Source organism: Neomonachus schauinslandi, chromosome 5 (assembly GCF_002201575.2).
Source record: "Neomonachus schauinslandi chromosome 5, ASM220157v2, whole genome shotgun sequence".
Classification (NCBI taxonomy): Eukaryota; Metazoa; Chordata; class Mammalia; order Carnivora; family Phocidae; genus Neomonachus; species Neomonachus schauinslandi.
The window spans coordinates 56,986,394-57,008,784 of NC_058407.1; the positions used below are offsets into that span (position 1 = coordinate 56,986,394).

General features: G+C 49.5%; 2 protein-coding genes across 2 annotated transcripts; one reads left to right on the forward strand and one right to left on the reverse strand.

Annotated features, from left to right (window-relative positions):
* Positions 1–872: 872 nt before the first annotated feature.
* DDIT3 (DNA damage inducible transcript 3) lies at positions 873–5,046 on the forward strand. Its single transcript, XM_021687201.1, has 4 exons — positions 873–961; positions 3,441–3,488; positions 4,213–4,370; positions 4,463–5,046. The coding sequence occupies exons 3-4, from the start codon at positions 4,233–4,235 to the stop codon at positions 4,829–4,831; spliced, it is 507 nt and encodes a 168-aa protein (XP_021542876.1). The 5' UTR covers positions 873–961; positions 3,441–3,488; positions 4,213–4,232; the 3' UTR covers positions 4,832–5,046.
* MARS1 (methionyl-tRNA synthetase 1) lies at positions 4,992–21,998 on the reverse strand. The gene is made up of 21 exons (XM_021687286.1): positions 21,839–21,998; positions 20,970–21,060; positions 20,730–20,808; positions 20,517–20,651; positions 20,100–20,175; positions 19,679–19,851; positions 19,400–19,506; positions 17,061–17,177; positions 16,715–16,918; positions 15,726–15,927; positions 13,340–13,414; positions 8,922–9,092; positions 8,656–8,751; positions 8,408–8,525; positions 7,806–8,019; positions 6,836–6,967; positions 6,620–6,724; positions 6,358–6,544; positions 5,653–5,724; positions 5,308–5,400; positions 4,992–5,208 (listed from the first exon to the last, which is right to left on the reverse strand). The coding sequence occupies exons 1-21, from the start codon at positions 21,945–21,947 to the stop codon at positions 5,062–5,064; spliced, it is 2,703 nt and encodes a 900-aa protein (XP_021542961.1). The 5' UTR covers positions 21,948–21,998; the 3' UTR covers positions 4,992–5,061.
* Between the last annotated feature and the right edge of the window lie 393 nt (positions 21,999–22,391).

Sequence of the window (22,391 nt, forward strand, 5' to 3'; positions counted from 1 at the left end):
AACAGGGCGAATCGCGTCCACTGGGCAAAGGACATGAATTCTGAAATGCTGAGGGCTCATCAGAAACTTCACCAAGATAAAAGTTTAGGGTGCTTTCCTGCGAGGAGCTGAAAATGACCATCAAAAGAATTCAAGTTCCTCGGCCCCTTCTGGGGGAATTAGGGGAGCTAAAAGAGAAGATCTTTTTAAGAATACTCGAGAAGACGTTAGGCAGTCCTGTGGCTGGATGCAAACTTTCAAAAGAGATTGGTTTAAAAGACCTTGTGCCCATTAATTGGGAGGGAACCAAGTAAAAGGGGAGTCCCTTATGGAGAAGGTGCAACGGGGGCTAATGCCAGGTGGGCGAAACAAGAGCTCCTGAGGAAGACAAGCTGCACCGAGGCTTCGCAGGCAGCCTGGGGGCAGCCACGGTTGATAGCCGTTGGGGCCGTTGGGAGCCTGGCGCTGGCGCCCCGCCCTCTCCTCTCCTCTCCGCCACCACCACCCCCCGCACCTCCCACCGCCCTAGTAGTCCCCTGCGCGTGCGCGCGGAGACACCGGTTGCCAAACATTGCATCATCCCCGCCCCCCTTTCCTCCCCTTTCCTCCCCTCCCCCTCCAGCTCACCCCTCCGCGCGCGCGCATGACTCACTCACCTCCTCCGCGAAGCCTCGTGACCCAAAGCCACTTCCGGGTCCAACACAACGTCTACCTCCAAGCGGGAGGGAGCGATGGGGGCGGTGCCGCGGGAGCTTCTGAGTGGCGGATGTAAGGGATGAGGCGGGGCCAGAGCCGGCGTGCCGCATTCTGATTGGTAAGCTTCTGGGCCCGCCCCCGAGAGGAGGGCAAGGCCTTATTAAAAGATCAGGGCTCCGCGCTACCGAGGTCAGAGGCTTGAGTCTAAGACCCAGAGCATATCATGTTGAAGATGAGCGGGTGGCAGCCACAGAACCAAAATCAGAGCCGGAACCTGAGGAGAGAGGCGAGTACTGATCCCCCATCTACTTTTTACCCTCCTATCCTCGGGAACACTGGTTGTCCCCTCAAAGTTAGGGCATCTGCTTTTTAGCATGTGGCCCCACCCCTTCCCCGATGAAGTCAGTGACAGTCCAAGGGAGGGCTGGGGAGTATCGTTTATTCAGGAGTGGTGCTCACAGGCCTCTCTTCCTTCGGACGATAACGTCACCCCACCCCTGCCCGGAGCATGGGCCTGGCTCTTTGCCGTTGGGCCAGGGGGTCCGGATGCCCTCGGGAGATTTATTCTCTTCCGTTTCTGACCCCAGGCCGCCTCGTTGGGCCTGTCCGGTGGGAGGCGGGGCAGCAGGACACTCCCCCACGCCGAGACGCCTAGGGGACCGTGGCTCACGCCACTGCCGCCGCTTCACCATCAGCGGACGCCACTACCCCTACCCCACCCCCAATCCTGTCTCAGCCCCAACGTCTCAGGGCCAGAGTGGCCACGTCGGTAGCTGGGGCTCCTGGATCCTCCACAGGACAGCCATTCCACACCCTAACGGAGAAGAGAACCTTAAGGAGACTGACTCAAGACTTTGGGAGGAGGGGTGCCAATGGCTGGGGAGCGGAGATGGGTTTTCCCATTCCCCCAGAGGTCCCTGGGCCTCCTGTACAAGAGAGCATCCTGGATCTCTTAAGTGTGGGAAGCCATTTGGGGTCTTCTCAGTGTATGGTCCTTCTCCTGAGGTAGGTCCCTGCCTCTTTGCCCCTGTCCTGTCTCCAACTAATTATGTGTGTGTGTGTAACCATTGCATCAGGCCAGCCCCCTGTTTGGCTCTGCAGCCCTCTGGCCTGGGGTGCCACTGCTGATGAAAGCAGCGTCCCACCCACTGGAAGGCAAGGAGGGTTCCCCAGGGAGGACAGCCCTGAAGAGAAACACTCTGGGCGATATTGCATCTCCAGTCCCCTGGGATAGGCAGCTGCTGCTCTGCCTCTGGGCTTCCTCCTCCCTTCCCTGTAAGAGACTGGTGAGAACTTACCCATTCATTCCTAACAAATTATTTATCACACACTTACTATGTGCCATGCATTTTAGGCCCAGGATACATCCATGAACAAGAAAATCTCTGCTCTCACAGAGCTTACATTTCAGTGGGAAAAGGTGCACGTGAACAAATACAAAAGTGCCGTGGAGAAAACCAAAGCATGGAAGGGTAGCGAATGCTCAGGGTGGGGGTTACAGTTTTACCTTGGGTGGCTAGGGATTCTTTCACTGAGGTGACATTTAAATGAGAGATCTAGAAAGAGGCAAGGGAGTAAACCCTACAGATATGTGGAAGGAAGAGCTTTGCAGGAGAAGGAACAAGAACAGAGGTCCTAAGGTGGGAGCATGGAAACAGGAGGCCAGCTGGCTGGACTTAAGAGGGAGAGTGGTCAATGAGAAATCCAGGGCAGGAAAGGAGTAGATTGTGCGAGGTCTGCTAAGCCATTTTAAGGACCTTAGCCTTTAATATTTTTGAAATTGGAAGTCATTGAACGGTTTTGAACAGAATGACAGGACCTGACTTAAGTTTTTAAAGGCTCACTCTGGCTGTTGTGAACAGACTTGGGGAGGGGTGGCAAGAGCAGAAACTGGGTAATCCAACAGAGAGGGTAGTAACTTGATCTAGACTGAAAACAATACAACTGGGTTTTTGAAGAATGAGTTTAGAAATTTAGCTGGTGGTTTGAATTGTGGGGTGTGAGAGAGGAATCAGGACAATACTAAGGCTTTTGGCTTAAGCAAGTAGAGTTGCCATTTACTGAGATGGGGAAGACCATGGAAGGGGAAGATGAGCAGAATTTGTCTTTGGACATATGAAGTCTGAGATGCCTTTTAGACATCCAAAAGGTGATCCTAGTAAGCAATTAGATAACCCAGTTGGAGGTCCCAGGAGAGATCAAGACTGGAAATGTGCATTTAGAGGATGTCAGTGTGTGAATGGAATTAGGAAAATACCACTTGATTTGTTGCCTTCCCTGTAGTCCAGTCCTTACCCTGGCAGGTTTGAGGCCTACCTTGAATTTAGAGAAAGTGGAGTTGGCCATGACTTTTCGATTATGTAATTGGGACCACAAATGTCAGCAACTAAAAATAAAGGTCAGGGGGCGCCTGGGTGGCTCATTCGTTAAGCATCTGACTTCGGCTCAGGTCATGATCCCAGGGCCCTGGGATCGAGCCCTGCATCGGGCTCCCTGCTCGGCGGGAAGCCTGCTTCTCCCTCTCCCACTCCCCCTGCTTGTGTTCCCTCTCTGTGTCTCTCTGTCAAATAAATAAAATCTTTAAAAAAATAAATAAATATATAAAGGTCAGGCTCTCCTCTGTCCTTGAAAATGGCTGCAAAGACCATTGACTATCCACACCCTATAAGACAGGAAATGAGGAAAGACCAACAGGAGGCTGGAGATAAAAGGAGCTGCCTGCCTCCCTTCCAAAAATGGCTAACATCTATCTTTGATCCCCACAGTGTTCCAGAAGGAAGTGTATCTTCATACATCACCACACCTGAGAGCAGGTAAACTTCACCATCCCTTTCCCAAAACCAGTTCCGAGATGCTGCTTAGGGTCCTTGTACTGGGGTCCTAATAAGTTATGAAAACACCTAGAGAAGACAGGAGAGGAGGGTTTGAATTTGAGCAGCCTTTCCTGACAGGCCACATCCATCTTCCTGGCCTGCCCCTTAACTGGGTGACCAAATCACTATTCTTAGAGCATGTCCTAATTGAAAGCTGGATGAGTGAGCAGTCAGCCCCAACAAAGGTAATTGGTTGGTCTTACCAGACCTCAGTCCCCATCAAGGTTAGACTCACCCAAAGGCCTGCCCACACAGAGGGGAAAGGAACACAGGATGGTCTGATAATTGCCCCCTGGAAACTACCAACAGAGTTCCTCAAGAGAGGCTGAGGACTTTTACCAGGATCCCTTAAGAATGTATATTCTAGACCCATGCTTCTTCAAATGCCAGGCGAAAGCAGCAAAGAGGGAAGATTAGTATAGACCAATTGATACATTTTAAAGGGCCAAACAGTAAATATTTTGGATGCTGAGGTCTCCACTCTTACAGCATGAAAGCAGCCATAAACAGTATGTAAATAAACGAATGTAGTTATGTTCCAATAAAACTTTATCTGCAAACAGGTACCAGGCCAGTTTGCCAACCTGTATAGATGATCTGACTGCTTTGTGGAGTTGTTCCGCTCCCACCCCTGACCCCCCATCCTGAGTATGTCCTTTTCCAGAGCCTGATCCAACTGCAGACATGGCAGCTGAGTCATTGCCTTTTTCCTTCGGGACACTGTCCAGCTGGGAGCTGGAAGCCTGGTATGAGGACCTGCAAGAGGTGCTGTCCTCAGATGAAAATGGGGGTACCTATGTTTCACCCCCTGGAAACAAGGAGGTGAGAATGCTATGCCTAAAGCTGGGTTGGGGGGGTAACTGCCCTTCCCTTCTCAACTAATATCCACCCTACCTTTCCTCATTCCCTTGAAGGAAGAATCAAAAACCTTCACCACTCTTGACCCTGCCTCTCTGGGTTGGCTGACTGAGGAGCCAGGACCAGCAGAGGTCACGAACACCTCCCAGAGCCCTTGCTCTCCAGATTCCAGTCAGAGCTCCCTGGCTCAGGAGGAAGAGGAGGAAGACCACAGAAGACCCAGGAAACGGAAACAGAGTGGCCAGTCCCCAGCTGGGGCTGGAAAGCAACGCATGAAGGAGAAAGAACAAGAGAATGAGAGGAAAGTGGCACAGCTAGCTGAAGAGAATGAACGGCTCAAGCAGGAAATCGAGCGCCTGACCAGGGAAGTAGAGGCGACTCGCCGAGCTCTCATTGACCGAATGGTTAATCTGCACCAAGCATGAACAGTTGGGACCATCGCTTCCCCCTCGGGCCACTACCTCCCGTTCACAAAAGTGGCTGCCGAGCATCTCCTCCAGTGCCAGTGATGGGACCCTCAACCCCATCTAGTCAGGAGTGGGGGAAGCTCGGGGTAGACAACAGGAAAGGGTCTCAGCATGTATATAGAGATTGTACATTTATTTATTACTGTCGTATCCATTAAAGTCACTTTCTATGAGCCAGTTTCTCACTTTCACTTTTTCTTCTTGCCTTTAGGGGTTTCAAGGGGTTTCCCCTCAGCTAGAGCCAACTGTTTCTTCAGATCCAAGAGCTTAGCCACCTCGGCGGCAACCTGGTTCTTGTCTGCCTTTTGCGCCTTCAGTTCTCGGACAGTGTTGCCCTAAGAGCAGAGCAGGTGGGGGAAAAACAGCAGTGAGACCAGAAAGAGCCTATTTGAGATTCAGCTTTTCCGCTCTCCCCCGGGGCTTCCGCTGCGTACCTGTTTTGTCACCTCGTCCATCAGCACTTGTACCTGCTGTGGGGCGGCTGCTGCCACAGCCCCTACAACTGCTGGTGTGGGGGGTGCTCTGGCCTGGAGAAGGACAACAGAGTTACCACCTGCTCTGTAAATACGCCCCCGGCCCCGAGTGTCACCTCACAGCTCGGGGGACGGTGATGACCTTTCACTCCAAGGGCTCCTGCTGCTAGGACAGGGAAGAACAACTCGAAGGAAGGGAGGAGCAGGACCGGAAGACGGAGAGAGTACTGAGTGAGAACTACTTAGGACACCGAGGAGAGGACACTGTGGCTCTTGCTGGGTGACAGCACAGTCTAGCTTTCTCACCTGGTCCCCACCAAAGCGCTGCCTCAAACTTTCAATCTGGTCATTTTCCAGTTTTTGGAATAAGGGACTGACCTGTGAAGAAAGAATTCCATAATCATGCCCTGACGAGGGAGAAACCCTGCCAGACTGTGCAGAGGGCCCCTCTATCCCCAGTCACTGACATTCAGGAACTCTTCATGTTTTAGAAGAGACAATGTACTGCCAATTTCAGTAAAGAATCCAGATAAAGCACTGGCACTCACTCTGAAAGGCCAAAGTATTAATAAGGTCCAAGACTATTTAACTATTTTAAGGATGCTAGGCTGACACAAGGCTACAGAGGTGAACTTACTTTATCCTCTTGTGTCAAAGAGGAAATGGCTATCCTGTATTCTCCCTGCTCACTGCCTGTCAGCATTATGGAGACCAGGGGACCGTGGTGTTTCTTCAAACATCTACCCCAGACCAGTTAGTTTTACATGCCAGGTCTTGGGTTCTGGGATGAAGAGTGATGATGGCATATGGGCTAGATGACACTGAGCTTGTGAGCGAATACCAAGGACTTCCTATCAGAAACAAGCCTAAGCGCACAGTGGGGAGGAGTGGGGTAGGGGTTCAGAGAAGAGCCGTGAGAGTCCTATGTCCAAGTTCTCTGACCTCACCCCAAAGGCTGCATGGCAAGGGCAGGGATGCTCAGAGGCTGGCCCGTCCAGCCCTCAGACCTACTGTGCCAATCTGGTGTCCGGCTGGTAAGGTGCACAGGAAGTTTGTGAGCAGGACGCTGCAAGCCAGAGGTGGCAGCTGCACCTGGGCCTGGATGGTGGCGCTGACCGTGGGCATGTAAGGCTGCAGCATGACGGACAGCAAGGCAGCGATATTCACTGCCAGGCCTGTCACTGTCCCGGCCCGCTGCCTGGGGAAGAAGAGACAGTCAGACTTTCCAGGAGGACACGGCCCACCGCCACTTTATTCCTGTAGCCAAACTTACCTGTCAGCCTCGCTGCCTTTAATCCGCTTCCAAGGCTCATTCACCTGAATGTACTGGTTGCCATGGCGAGAGATGGTGAGGATACTGCGTAGGGCCTCCCGGATCCTGGGAAGGGAGGGGGTGGGCCAAGGTGTAAAGTCCCAGAGGGACCAGTATGGGGTTCTCAACATGCCAGCAGAGATCACTGAGATGAGACCCGGGTGCAAGATTGCTTACCGAACCTTCTCCAGCAGCTGGTGATAGTGCTGGAGTTCCAGGGTGACATGGGCCAGCAGGCGCCGATCATCAGAAGTAAGCACCATCTCGGGCACGTAACCCCCAAAAAACTTAGACACAAACATCCCAGCTCTTGATGGTAGTAAGGAAAGAGAGGGTAGTAAGGAAAGAGAGGGAAGAGAAAAGAGGAATTATTGCCCAGTCTCCTCCTAGAAATTTGGCCTGACTCTCCTAATTCTCCTTTCTCTCAGAACCGACACCTCCTGGCTCCCTCAAGCTAGAAGGCAAAGCTTAACAAACTCTTCTCTCTCTCTCCCCTAAGAATAAGAAACCTGATAAAGTTAGGCAACGTTCATTTTATTTTTAAGAAATAAAGAACGATCAAGTCGAAATATATGTAACTTGCTATCCAGTACTCTAATAGAGACAATCTGTGAAATGCGGTTGACAACCAAATCTGAAAGGGTGGGGAGCCACGGAGTATACTTCTTTAGACTGCAGAAGAGCTGAGACGGAGATCAGTAATGGAGTGCGAGCCTAAAGTAACAAAAACTCCCCAAAGTACAGTAAACGTCTCCTACCCCTACACTAAAATAATCCTTTTCTTCAGCCAAACTTGTCTAATGGTCTGCAAGTAACTTTTTTGCTACAAGAGAATACATTTCCAATTCTATAAAGAACATTAATAAGAAACCAATTTGCAAAAATTCATTTTGTGACCAACTTTGCTAAAACACACCTGTACAACTGACTTCACCCAAGCAAACATATCCTACTATGTTCTAGGATCAGGTACCAATTGATAGAAATCCACTTGCCCATTGTCCTCCCTATCCCTCACAGCTCCTGCTCATTCCTGCCTTCTTGGCGCCCCCGTCTCTTCCATCTCCCACCTAGTGGAGCAGAGCTAGCCTCCAGCCTGCCCGCCCCCAGCTCATCTGCCAACCCTGACCGCCTGCCCAAGTCCCACCTGTTGATGAAGTTGCCCAGATTGTTAAGCAATTCCGAATTATTCTTGAGCAACATGTCTGTCCAGGAGAAGGCACTGTCCTGGCCCTCAGGCCGAATGTAGAGCAGATAGAAGCGCCAGATGTCAGCAGGGATCCCTGTGTCCTGGGCCATGTCACCAAACACTCCCACGCCCCGGCTCTTGGAGAATTTCCCATCCTCATAATTCAGGTACTCTGGACAGAGAAGCAGAATGAGAATCATGTGCTCAAATCACACATTTCCCTCTCTGACCCACTAACTCTTCCTCTCCCTCAACCTCAACTATGGGTGTCCAGCAACACTTCTCCTTGAGTAGCGGGCCTGCAAAGAATTTGGGGATTTCTTCCTCTCCATTTTAGCCTTTTTGCCCTTTGCTTCTACCCATTACAAAATTTTAGCTTCAGGCTTTTGCTTTCTTAGGCTCTTGTTCCCTTCTTCCGGGTTGAGTTCTCATGTTCTAATTACTTCCTATTTCATTTCAACTCCTAACTCAAGATCTAGCACCTCTCCAGGATCTTCTTCCAAATACTGCCTCAGCCCTCTTTCCCTAGGAACTTCCCCATCTTCAGTCTTCCAGGGTACCTGTAGCAATGAGGTGGTTGACCAAGGTATAGTTGTCCTCAGCTCCTAAAGCTGAACAAGGAAAAACTAAGCCGTGGAAGGGAACATTGTCTTTGGCCATGAACTGATACAGGTTCACCTACAGAATACAGTTGGGAAACAAAGGTCCTGAGATCTTCTTCAAGGGCCCAAGGAAGATCAGATACCCAACCCTAACCATCCCAATGCACACACCCTCCCAACAGAAAGGCTAACCAAGAACTGCTCACTTGTTCTGGGTTCTTCCACCATCTCTCCCACTGGTCTGTGTAGTTGGCTGTGATGGACAAGTAGCCAATGGTGGCATCAAACCAGACGTAGAATACCTGGAGGGCCAGGAGGAAGGAGACAGACTAGGATGAAGGAACACTGGGAGAACCTCACCAACCCAGCCTCCAAATGAAGCACGACATAATCAAGAGTCTATTCTATTAGCTCAGGGTCTCAACCCAAAGGCAGAATAATATGACATATGAATAAAGCATAGGGTTTTTACCTTGTCCTCAAAGCCTTCTAAGGGCACAGGGGTTCCCCATTTGAGATCTCGGGTTATGCAGCGTGGCTTGAGGCCATCCCGAAGCCAAGAACGAATAATGAACCGGGCATTGGGTGTCCAGTCACTGCCAGGCAATGTCTTCCCCAACCATTCCTCCAGTCGTTCTTCCAGCTGAGATGGCAGAGAAAGAGCTGATTTAGGACAGTCTCATACATGGTTCGCATAAGGATAAATATGTACAACCTCTCTGGAGTAGTTTGGCAGTATATAATTAAAAGACTCGTGACTGGGGCGCCTGGGTGGCTCAGTCGGTTAAGCATCTGCCTCTGGTTCAGGGCGTGATCCCGGGGTCCTGGGATTGAGCCCCGCATCGGGCTCCCTGCTCAGCAGGAAGCCTGCTTCTCCCTCTGCCTGCCGCTCCCCCTGACTGTGCTCTGTCAAATAAATAAAATCTTTAAAAAAAAAAAAAGACTCATGACTTTGACATAGCAATTCCACTGCTAGGAATTTCTGCAGTAGAAATAGACAAAAATAGGATGCCCAGGTGGCTCAGTCGCTTAAGCAACTGCCTCAGCTCAGGGTCCTGGGATCGAGCCCTGCATCGGGCTCCCTGCTCAGCAGGGACCCTAATTCTCCCTCTGCCTTCTGATCCCCCTGCTTGGGCTCTCTGACAAATAAAATCTAAAAACAAAAAACGAAATACACAAAAGTGCATGGATGTGTATATAAGGAAGTACATGCTCATCATAGCAAAAAAATTGCAACCAACTTCCATGGTTCAGCAGTTTAAAGAAATATGGTGTATCAATACAATTAAATACTTATAAGGCCATTAAAGAGTGAGTTAGATCTGTATGTACTGGACATGTAAAGATCTCCAAGGTACGTTTATTAAGTAAAGCAAACCACAAAATAATGTATCATATAATCCTATCATTATAAAAATAAGTAATAACATACAGATGAACAGAAACTCAAAAAACTGTGAAGAAATATATGTATCAGTGCTTTATTCTCAGATGGAATTATGCGGAACATCTACTTTTTATACCATATTTCTACCTGAGATTTTAGAAACAAGCTTATTTCACTTTTATAAGCAGAAAAACAAAGATAAATCTGTTGGAAGGAATGGCTCATGTGATTTACACACATAAATACCATAGCTTCTGAAGCCTGACAACAGCTCTACCACTGAGGCTATGGGGAAACAGGTGCACACAATGCTGGTAGGAAGGCAAAACAAAACAGCACCTACTGAGGAAAATCTGGCAATAAACTACATATGCAAGTAATCACTTTTAAGGAATTTATCCTGAAGATACACTTCCAACAGTACAAAAATTCATAAGCACAAGGTTATTTGCTGCAGCATTATTTATAATCACAATTTACTGGAAACTACCTAAATGGTAATCCTAGGAAACAGATTGAATAAACTATAGTACCTACACCAAATGGAGTACTATGCAGCTGTTAAAAACTGACCAAATAAGGATACCTATGAACTGATATGGAGTGATTTCCAGAATGTACTGTCAGGTGAAAAAAAAAAAACGCGAAAGAGTATACACCCAGAATGCTGTATTTTGAATGAGAAGAGGAAATAAGAAAACATGCACACACACCTGCTTATCTTGATATATATGTTTACAAAAATAAACACATTAAGAATAAAATCGAAGACAAAGTTGATTAGCAACAGGAGATGGGAGAACAAGGTGGCATGAAAAGGAAAGGGAATGACACTTCTCTGAGTATACCTTTTTGTATGGTTTTGATTTTTAAAAGCAGACTGATGTTCTCCTTATTCAAAAAAATAAAATTAACAAGGACAAGGAGAGGAAAAAAAACTAAAAGCAAATGAACCAAACTTACTAACTTATTTCAGTAACAAAACCACAGTGAAGGGGGGAAAAAGCTAAGCTAAAACAATTCTGAACACATTATCTGATTATATAGCCTCAGCTGGGGGGAGGGACAAGGCTGCCAACAAACCCCAAACTCTTTTTAGCAGGGTTTTTTGTAGTGGTATGGGTGAAGCAATTCTGAAATTATTTTTAGGTGTACCGTAGGATTGAGCAAATGAGTAAAGGTCAGAAGCCAGGGTACTTACTGTGTTAGAAGGGAGAAACAAACATGAAATAAGGGAAGGTGGGGAAGACCCCTGTAGGGATGGACTGGAATCGGAGGTGTCAGTGTGAACTTCAAATGAATGCCTAACTCTTTTTGCGGGAAGGGCCTAGAAGCAAAGACACCCCAGTTACAATGAGCACACCTCAATCAGGGTCTCTAATACTGTTCTCCACTAAAATGAACCAGGGCTTTGTGGAGAAATGGTTGATTCTGAGGCTGGAACAAATGAACCTAGATATCTTGTTATGCCAGAAAATAAGGAAGCACTTAGCAAAAGGTGGGAGATGTCAAAAACACAGAGAAACGATCTTAAAGAGGCTCCCGCTGGCCAAATAAGGGACAATGTGAACATGAAAATAATTCATGACAGGAATTAATTACAAACCACTGAAAACAATAGGAATCCATGAGCCCACACTGATAATGGATACCTAATAACTAATAAATGAGCAAAGGAGAAGGGGTTGGGGAGAGTTGGAAAAGCTTCATGAAAAGTGGTTCAGGGTAAGAATGATTAACTAAGGGGCGCCTGGGTGGCTCAGTTCCTTAAGTGTCTGCCTTCGGCTCAGGTGTTGATCCCGGGGTTCTGGGATCGAGCCCCGCACTGGGCTCCCCTCTCAGTGGGGAGTCTGCTTCTACCTCTCCCTCTGCCATCCCCCTGCTTGTGCTTGCTCACTCACTCTCAATAAATAAAATCTTAAAAAAAAAAAAAAGAATGATTAAATGGATACTAAATCTATGGCACCTTTTAATGATGAGCAAGGTATTTGTATGTTTTAAAACTATACTCCCATAGATTGCTTATAAGTTATAAGAGGGAAAATGTTAATTGTATAGTAAACAAGTAACACTTCAACTAGACAAAATTAACATCACCAATAAGGGGGAAATGGCCATCATGTACCTCTGGAAAGGACACATATCATTTATGCAGTATTCCAACTAAGGATGCATAACCTGAATTTAATCATGAGGAAACAGCCAACAAATCCAAAATAAGGAATATTCAATTGGGGGGAGGTGGGGGGGCAGGGACCGCAGTCTTAAACACTGTTAAAGAAAGGCTGAGGAACTTTTTCAGATTAAAGGAAACTAGACAGAAAAACTAAATGCAATACATGACCCTGAGCTAGATTCTGTACTAAAGGAAAAATAACCCCATAAAAGGTATTATTGGGATAACTGACAAAACTGAAATGTGGACGGTAGATCAGACAACTATATCAATGTTAAATTTCTTGAAGTTGTTTACTATGGCTATGCAAGAATGTCTTTTTTTCCTTAAGAAACACAATTAAGTATTTAAGAGTAAAGAGAATACAGGGGCGCCTGGGTGGCAGTTGGTTAAGCATCCGGCTCAGGTGATCTCGGGATCATGGGATCAAGCCCTGCATCGGGCTCCATGCTCAGCGGAGTCTGCTTAAGACTCTCTTTCCCCTCTCTCTGCCCCTCCCCACTATGTGCGTGCACGCTCCTCTCTCTAAACAAATCTTAAAAGAAAAAGAGATTAAAGAGGCTATGTATGCACGTGCTTATGTGGAAAGAGCAAGAATATGCTAAAATAAATAGAGCAAAACCTTAACAACTAGTGAACCTAGATAATGGGTACATGAGGTTCTTTGATCTAGCAACTGTTTATTCTTGCAGCTTTTGGTGAACTTGAAATTATTTCCAAAGTTAAAAAGGAGGCAAATCTACTAATGCAGAAAATCCAGTCAAGACACATTATAAAGTAAAAGAAAGACAGTAGAGTGCAAAACAGTGTGAATGCCATGATCTAATTTGTATTAGGAAAAAAAAAAAGACATGAAAACACTTTCATATGCATATGTTATTTCTGAATAGACACAAAGGAAAATGAGCCTTAATACCTCTGGGGAATGGGCCCGGGCCTTGCACTTTGTCCCCTTTAATCTGTTATGTCTTTTTTACAATAAGCCTGTGTATTTTTGGGGGCGCCTGGGTGGCTCAGATGGTTAAGCGTCTGCCTTCAGCTCAGGTAATGATCTCCAGGTCCTGGGATCGAGCCCCACATCGGGCTCCCTGCTCAGAGGGGAGTCTGCTTCTCCCTCTCCCTCTGCCTCTCCCCACTACGCCTGCTCGCTCTCTCTCTATCTCTGTCTCAAATGAATAAGTAAAAAAATTCTTTAAAAAAAAAAAAGCCTGTGTGTTTTTAAAAGGGAAATTAAAAACACTTGAGCATGGCTTGGTACAGATCTGTGGCTGAGGCAGAGGGGGCCGAAGAGGCCGTGCAGACTAGCTTGAGGCAAAGGCCCACTTACCTTCGGCAGGTCCAGGAACAGGTGCCGAGAGGATTTCACCACAGGGCACGACCGGCATACTTTACACTGAGGTTTCTGTGAAGGGAAATTCAAGGGAAAGGGTGACCCACGGTGATGACGTAGGATCAGGACTTGAGGCTAGGGGGAGCTGTGCAGGCAAGGGGAGACGCACGGAGGAATGAGCTCCCCAGTCTGCCATCTTACTGAGCTTCATGCTTACTTGGGCCTTCTGTGAACTTGAAGACTCAGGTCCACAGAGCATAACATTTGTTACTCAGAGTTTCACGACTCTGTCCTATCACTGCAAAGAATAGGAAAAAGCATTCTCTGAGTGCAGGCTAAGTAAAGAGCACTGTACACAGCTGCGTGAGGGGAGGAAGGAAACAAGACACACATTTCCTCTCCCTGAAGAAATTACAATCACGTTAGGGAGAGCGGGTCCCCTGAGAAACAAGTGCAGACCTTTCCAAAGCAAAACATCAAGAAATACTTATTTTCGGGGCACCTGGGTGGCTCAGTTGGTTGAGCGACTGCCTTCGGCTCAGGTCATGATCCTGGAGTCCCTGGATCGAGTCCCGCATCGGGCTCCCTGCTCGGCGGGGAGCCTGCTTCTGCCTCTGACCCTCCCCCCTCTCATGTGCTCTCTCTCTCTCTCATTCTCTCTGTCTCAAATAAATAAATAAAATCTTTAAAAAAAAAAAAAAAGAAATACTTATTTTCACGGCACACACTGACTCTAATACTGGCGGGTGATGGCGAGAGGACTCAACAGTTGGGGGGGGTGGCCAATGAAAGCTTCCCAGTGAGTTCTGATCTGGGCTTTTGAGTCCTTTCTCTTTTGAATAGGCTCCACGCCCCGCGAGGCTTGAACTCACTCACGACCGACCCTGAGATCAAGAGGCGCCAGTTCTACCGACTGAGCCAGCCAGGCGCCTGGGTTTCTGAAGCGGAGCGACGGGCTCTCTCTCAGGACCTGTGTCCTGAGCTCTACAAGCCTACCTCCAACCGCCCACCTAACGCCTCCGCGCGGGTGTCTGACAGGCTCCACAAGCTGAACAAACCCAGTACCCCCGCACTCCACCACAGGGCCTGTCCTTCACCCAAGCCTGCCCACATTCGTAGACAGTGCTGCTGTCTACCCCAGTGGCTCAAGCCAAAAACTTACAAGTCATCGTTTTCTTGACGTCCCCTCACCCCGAATTCACCTGTTCAGTTCTATAGAGTTTGCCTCCGAAATCTATTTCAAATCCCTTTTCCCTCCGCATTCCTGCTGTTACTAACCCAGGCCAACCTATCATCCCGTCTCTGAGCTACCACTCTGGCCTCCAAACCGGTCTCCCCACCTTCTCTCTTGCGTCCCTCCCGTCCATTTTCCACGGAGCAGCCTACCATCCAGCTGCCACAGCGGCGCACCAGGCCCCGGGCGTCGGTCACCGCCGACCTCTCTGACCTCATCTCAATCCAGCCTCCCTCTCACTGTGCTACGGCTCGCCTGGCCTCCTCCCTCTGCCCAGCCAACTGCTTGCTGCCTTGCGCCTTTGCACTTCCTGTTCCTTCTGCGTGGAACGCTCTCAACCTCTCATTGCCCGGCTTGCTCCTTCTCATTCTTCAGTTAAACTCTCAGGTCATGTGTCAGCTCCTCCGACAAGCCTTCCCTAATCACCCGGCTAAAATCTTTCCCCAGAAGCCACTGTCCCAGCGTCCCGGCAGTTTATCCTGTATGGATGCTCTTGGCTTCAGGGTTGGTCTCCTCCCCACACTACAGAAAGATCTGCGTTATTCACTGCTATATCGCCAGTGACTACCCCTCTCATAAGGACTCAAAACATATGTGTTATATAAATGAACGAGTAAGTTAGCCGAAGAATAAACACAGAGAAGAGGATGCGTGTTTACGGAAGAAAAAAAGAACTAATAAACAAATGCAGATCGGGTGGTCTGAAGCAGGAGCAAAGGTAGGGAAGCAGGCCCTCATCTTGCCCATTTCCTGGCACAATGCTAGGCACGTGGTAAATGCTCCGAAAGCGTCCAATGGACTGAATGATGAGATAGGGTAAAAGAAGCACTGGTGAGGGGCGCCTGGGGGGGCTCAGTCGGTGAAACAGCTGCCTTCGGCTCAGGTCATGATCCCGGGGTCCTGGGATGGAGCCCCACCTTGGGCTCCCTGCTTAGCGGGGAGTCTGCTTCTCCCTCTCCCTCCCCCTGCTCTCTCTCTCTCAAATAAATAAGTAAAATCTTAAAAAAAAAAAAGAAGAGGCACTGGGGAAAGGTCCTGAATGCTAAAATAAAAATCCTGAATGGGACCAGCCTGCAAGTCCCTGAACAATAGACACTGTTTCCTTCCTCCTTCCCTCCTTCCTCTCCTTCCATGAGACGCTGCTCTCACCTTGAGCTCAGTGGCATTGATGAGCTTGCCGCACTTGTCACACTGGTCACCCCGGGCCTCCTCGTAGCCACAGAAGGGACACACACCCTCCACAAAGCGGTCAGCCAGGAAGCGGGCGCAGCGTTCACACCGCAGCTGCTCCACAGTATCTTGCAGCACAAAACCTCGGGTCAACAACCGCCGGAAGATGTCCTGCGTGATTCTGGCAAGGTGAGTCAGGCACAGGGGAGGGCCAGGTCAGAGAAGGTCAGAGGAGGTGGTGCCCCTCCCTCCCGTCACTCCATCCAGGCCCCACATCAGTCCCAGTACCGCAGAAACCGGGCAGAAGGCCCCCCAAGGCCACAGCCATCTAGTCATCTTTAGGGAGTCTTACTGGATGACCCAGACCCCTCATACACACTCCCCAACTCCCCCACACAATCTCTTCCCTCAACACTCTAGAATTTGTCAAATACAAACTTAACAGTTCTGTACACTGTGCTAACAAAAATCTCTAAAAGGACAGGACTGTACTTTTTTAATATGTCCCAGAATCAAAATTAATCAGTCCAACTGCGAAACTGCTTAACACTATTAAGCTGACAGCCTGCCCGTTATATAGTTTTTATTAAGGATGAATACCAAGCAGAGGAAGAATGAGTGTATTTGCTATACACCTGCATGGGAGTGCATGGGAATGTCCTTTGAACTCCAGAGCAGCCAGGGAAGAGCAGGGTGGTGGCAGAGGGCAGGCAGATACTTCCCATGAGCCTAAGTCCTGTCTCTTCCCTGCCTCGCCGCTCCTTCAGCCCCTGGGCAGCCTTCCGCCTCTAGGAATCCCCATACTTGGGATCCATTTCAGGGCAATATTCAGATCCTAAGTTCCGGTGGGGGGCGGAGGGGGATGGATGCCTAGACAACCCTTTTGGTTCCTTCTGTCTCCAGGACATTCTCACTGCCCCCAGCCCCAGCGTTCACCCCCCATTCCTGACTGATTAGAGGAAACCTACTTGGTCTGCTGTGGAGTAGTGGTACGACCAAAAATATCAAATGAGATATTAAACCAGCGGTAGATGTCAGCATGGATGGCATGGTACTTGTCACAGATCTCCTGGGGGGTCAGACCCTCCTCCATAGCCTTGGTCTCTGTTGCTGTACCGTACTCATCTGTCCCACACAGATAGAGGGTGTTCCACTGGCGAAGGCGGGAATACCTGGAAGGGGATATGGTGATCTCAGGGGCCCCCTCGGCCCCTCCCATGTCCTGGGGACCCCCCCAGCCTCCACCCTTGAGGCATTCTGTTCCCTTGGGCCCACCGCTCCCTCAGAAGGTCCTCCCCCTGTAGCTGGCTCCACCTGGCAAAAACGTCAGCACTGAGCACGCAACCAATGAGGTTTCCAAGGTGTGGGACATTGTTGACATAAGGGAGGGCACTGGTGATGAGCACATTCCTTTCCCCAGCCACAGGCAGCCTGGTAGGGAAAGAGAAAGACAACGGTCCATGGAGGAGAAGCAAGGGTCAAGAGGGACCAACAGTACACAGAACACGCAGACACAGACCTGTTCTACTGTCACAGACTCAGGTACATCTGAAGTCTTTCCTCACGTGAAACCACAGGATCATGAACTCCCCTAAAAGCCATGAGACCCCCTACAGTTCAAAGTACAGGGCCTGCCACAGTGAGCAAGGCCAGGTACTGCTCTGACGGAGCTGCATTCCACACTGACCTCTGTCTCACTTTATGATCACGACTGATTCTTTTCGACCAGCTCATTCTCAGGCTCCAACTTCCTGGGTATTGACAAAACTCTTCCTGGTTCTGTCCAACCACCACGCCCCCCAGACTCCCAATGCCACCCAAGCACCCTTTCCCGCACTGCCCTCTTCTCTTCTTCCCAGCTGGAAGCATGACCTCCAGTCATTGCTTCAAGTACTCACAGCCTGCCACTCAAGTCCTTCCATACCCGACTCCCCCCCCCACCCCAACCCACGGTGGTACTCTCTCTGTGGTCCTACTCAAGCCCACAGGCATCAGCTACCGCCTTCCTCGCCACGCTCCCCAGTAACTTTCCCAGGCACATGCCTAGTTATGCCACTCAATCTGCGGTCTCAAGTCACTCGAGCCACTCTGCTCTTTTTGTGCTTCGCACCCGACAGCTCAGCTGCACACATCCTTGGCACTGACCCCTCACCAGGGCTCTTTTGATCTTTCCAACCATTCTCAACCTATAATCACTCACTCCCATCCTTTACTGTGTCCTTCAACCTTGGCCATTCTGAGAGCTCAGATTCCCATGGTTCCTACTGTTAACAAAGACTCAAATGAATGGCACCTGGGTGGCTCAGTCGGTTAAGCGTCTGCCTTCGGCTCAGGTCATGATCCCAGGGTCCTGGGATCGAGCCCCACATCAGGCTCCCCGCTCAGCGGGAAGCCTGCTTCTCCCTCTCCCACTCCCCCTGCTTGTGTTCCCTTTCTTGATGTCTCTCTTTCTCTGTAGAATAAATAAATTAAATCTTAAAAACAAAAAAAATAGGGGCGCCTGGGTGGCTCAGTTGGTTGGGCGACTGCCTTCGGCTCAGGTCATGATCCTGGAGTCCCGGGATCGAGTCCCACATCGGGCTCCCTGCTCAGCAGGGAGTCTGCTTCTCCCTCTGACCCTCCTCCCTCTCATGCTCTCTGTCTCTCATTCTCTCTCACAAATAAATAAAATCTTAAAAAAAAAAAAAATTTAAAAAAAATTAAAAAAACAAAAAAAATAAAGACTCAAATGATTCTTCTTGTTAACCTCACCCCTTCTTCCCAGCTGCTAATGTAAATTCCAGTTAGAGGTTCCAACTACTTCCTGGAACATTTCCCAGCTCATTTCCTTAAAAGAGAGCTCACTGATTTCTCCTGCATTCATTGACTTTGCTCCCTATAACTAAACACCATAATTTTTTCTGAAATCCAGCTGAGAAATCAGCTCCTTCAGGGAAGCCTTCCTTCATCAATGACCAGCCTTCCACCTGTCATCCTTGTATCCCGAGCCCCTAAGCACTTTGTAGCACACTGTGTGGCGCTCACATGGCGCTCTGTGACTTCTCCCTTCATTGGAAGTGTGTTTCCTACCACGGCAGACATAAAGGGGAGTATGCCTGGGGTTCTACCCTCAGGGGGTTGCATTCTATTATATAACTGGTGTCTGGGATCAGTGCGGTGAGAAGTACAAAGTGCCAAAGGAAAAGACGGAAATTAAAGAAGTCAGTGAAGGTGACCTGTCAGACACTGGCACTATCAATAACTTCCACTTAAGGAACCAAGCCCCAGGGCGCATGGGTGGCTCAGTCGCTTAAGCATCTGACTCTTTTAAAGATTATTTATTTATTTATTTATTTGACAGAGAGACACAGCGAGAGAAGGAACACAAGCAGGGGGAGTGGGAGAGGGAGAAGCAGGCATCCCACTGAGCAAGGAGGAGCCCGATGCGGGGCTCGATCCCAGGATCCTGGGATCATGACCCGAGCCGAAGGCAGACGCTTAACGACTGAGCCACCCAGGCGCCCCAAGCATCTGACTCTTGATATCAGCTCAGGTCTCGATCTCAGGGCCATGAATTTAAGCCCTGTCTTGGGACTCCACGCTGGTGTGGAGCCTACCTAAAAAAACAAAGCAAAACAAACCAAAACAAAGCCCACTCATCAGTGCCTACTCACACAGGATTCTGCTGTGGCCGAAGTGGGGGCAAGCTTTCCAGGCCCTTCTCCCAAGCAGTTACAGCCATGGCGATCTCCTCCTCAGACAGAGTGGCCAACTCCTCCTCCTGTGAAGGGCAGACACGATTCCTCACCAGGTGAGGAGGCCCAGAGACTAAAGAAACTTTCCTTGCTCTCCAACAGCTGAAAGAGTTAATGGCCATGCTCAAAGTCCCTCTCCAAGCCCCCCTCCCCCCAGGTACTGAGGCTCTATGGGGACCCTGCTGCTCTGTTCCAAACCTCAGGCTCATTGCTGACAGCCCTCCCCTCAACGGAGCCAGGCTGGGGCTGCTTCTGGAGGTAGGGCCGGAGGGCCAGGACGCCCTGCTGCTTCAGCACAGTCTCTGCAGCTCTCTGACATGGCTCCTGAGAACTCAGGGTCTGGAACCAGCTGTGCAGGGCACCCAATTCCTCTGTGGGCATGGGAGAAAAGAGGGAATTAGCAAGACTTGGAATGGGCAAGGCAAGAATGGATCTCCTCCCTTTCTTCATGAAGTCTCTCCAGTTACCTTCCCCAGTTCCCTCAGCCATCTTTATGCTGTAACTGCCCCGTCATGCTACACTTCAAAGCGGATCCTCAATTTTGTATTGCCTATTCTGTAATTCCTCCACCAAGCTCCTGGGCTGGGGTTGGAGATAAAGTGACATGCACAGTTCTCACCAGGGAGGTAGGCTGGGTCTTGAAGTAATGGGTATAGAGCTCCCCACAAAACAACGTCAGCTAGAGATTCCGTCTCCTTTGTTGAAGAAAGAAAAGAAAAAGGTCCACAGGTAAAATACTATGTTTCTTCCCAGTGCATACAATAATTTCAAACATTTCCTAAACACTTACTACTAGTTAAACACTTTGTTAAGCACTTTAAGTTACCTCATTTAATCCTCACAATAACCCATTGAGGTGGCTACTAATATTACCCCACTTCAAAAATGAAAAAACTTGAAGATTAGAATCTGGTGATTTTTCAAGATTATACTGCTAGCAAGTGGCAGTGTTGGGTTTTGCACTCTGAGTATAGCCTTCCTCTTGGTTCTTATATCATACAATTTTCTCTGATCCCCATTTCAGAGCCCAACTCACCCCAGCCAGGAAAGGACAGCTCCGACGACTCAAGCTTTGGTCAATGTGAGTCAGGGCTCTCCGGACTGGGCCAAGAACATCTTCCCCCTTTTTGCCTTGGACCACTAAATAGTACAGGGCAGCAGACAAAGCTGGCTAAAATGTGGGGGACACAGGTCAGGATGGCCATACAGAGCAAGGGCCTGCCTGCCATCCCCCATGTCTCAGGCCTACCTGCAGCTCTGTAGCTTCCCATTCCAGCCACTGGTTGCTGAGGTCATCTTGCTCCCAGCCAGATAACAGAAAGAAGTATCTGCCCAAGGAGAGAGCAACAGAAGGTTGAATTAGAGGGGCCCATCTGTCTAACCTATTTCTTACCCCACAGTGAAGTAGTGGTTGCAAAGTAAACCACACCGTGGACAGTAAACCCTGATTTTATTCAGCCACCTCCCTGCCTTCAGGACCAATACTGACCGGCAGATTGCACTAGTGGAGAAGAGGTAGTTGCCACTATCCAGTTGCAAGACAGGGACCTTAGGCCGGGTCAGGAACGGGACCACACACTCTGATGCGGAAGAGGAAAAGGAGTGAAAAGACAAGGAAAAGAAAAAAAACTTTGTTAACTTAGAAGGACAACTTCACATTGTTCAGGGAAAAAGAGAAGACACTGGAAAGATTTCTGGGTAGGACCGATGCAAGGGGGTGGGTCCAGAATGCGCTGGACAGACTAGCAGGTGTTCAGCTGAGACCACCAGTTGGAAGCAACAGATGGGCATTGCAGAGGGGTGGTGGTGGTATTGGGACAGTGCAGCAGCCAAATACTGAAACAACCGAGAGTAACAGGGTAATCTAAGGAACTGGGAGAACTGACAGAACTACTTTTAAGAAGCACCCAGACAGATGGCTGGGAAGAAGAGGTAAACCGAAAGGAGTGAATGTGCGTCTGTTTTAGGAGAGGAGAGTAGGGTTTCCTAAAAACAACAAAGGGGTGCCTGGAGGTGGTGATGAATAACTAGAGATAGTATGGGGGTGGGAGGAGCCTGAAGGGTGTGGGAGAAAGTCGGAAAGGAGCTAGAGGTTCACTGGAGTGAGGCGGGATACGGGAAGATGGGGGGGGTTAGAGATGAGGGAAGGGGTATACCGAGGGTAATTAAGGGAAGCAATTAATGAAAGATGTGACGGGGAGAAAAGGGATGGGCTGACCAAGAATAATGCGGGAGGAGGTGGACGGGACTGCGTGATGGACGGCGGGGGGTTGGGGAAGACAACTGCGGGATGGATGTCGGGCGTGTTTTTCCGCCCCGGCCCCCTCATCCACCGCCCACCAGCACCAGCCCGACTACCTTCCGGGCCTACGGTGCTGATAAGCAGCTCCGCTCTGCCCTGGGCCCTGCCCGCCGCGGCCAGCACGGGCAGGCTCCCCGGGGCGCCCTCGCTCACGAACAGTTTCATTTCGCCGTGGATCCCACGCTGATGCAACCGGAACCGGCCTCCTGCCCGTGGGCCGAGGGTCCGCCGCGATGCATGCCGGGAAATGGAGTTCTGAACTAGATCATTCCCTGGGTACCGCTCCCGGAAAGTAGACTATTTCTCCCATCATGCAACATCAGGAAACAGGAAAAGGATATCATCGAGATGGAGAGGCCGCAGAGGCTGTGCTAGAGTGGCACTTTTTTGGTGGCGGAGCTGGAGGAAGCGATTCCGTGTAGAGTCCGGCGCACTGCCCTTGACTCCTCTGCCGCAGCCGGGCGGCGGTGACGAAAACCAAGGCCTTCTCTAGTCTTGCTGAGGTGGCATTGTCATGACAGGGACTACCACCAAAGGCCGACTCTCGATTCGGGTTCACAAGAATAGGAATTATACAGCTGAGAGTTACAATGAACTTACTTTAGTGAC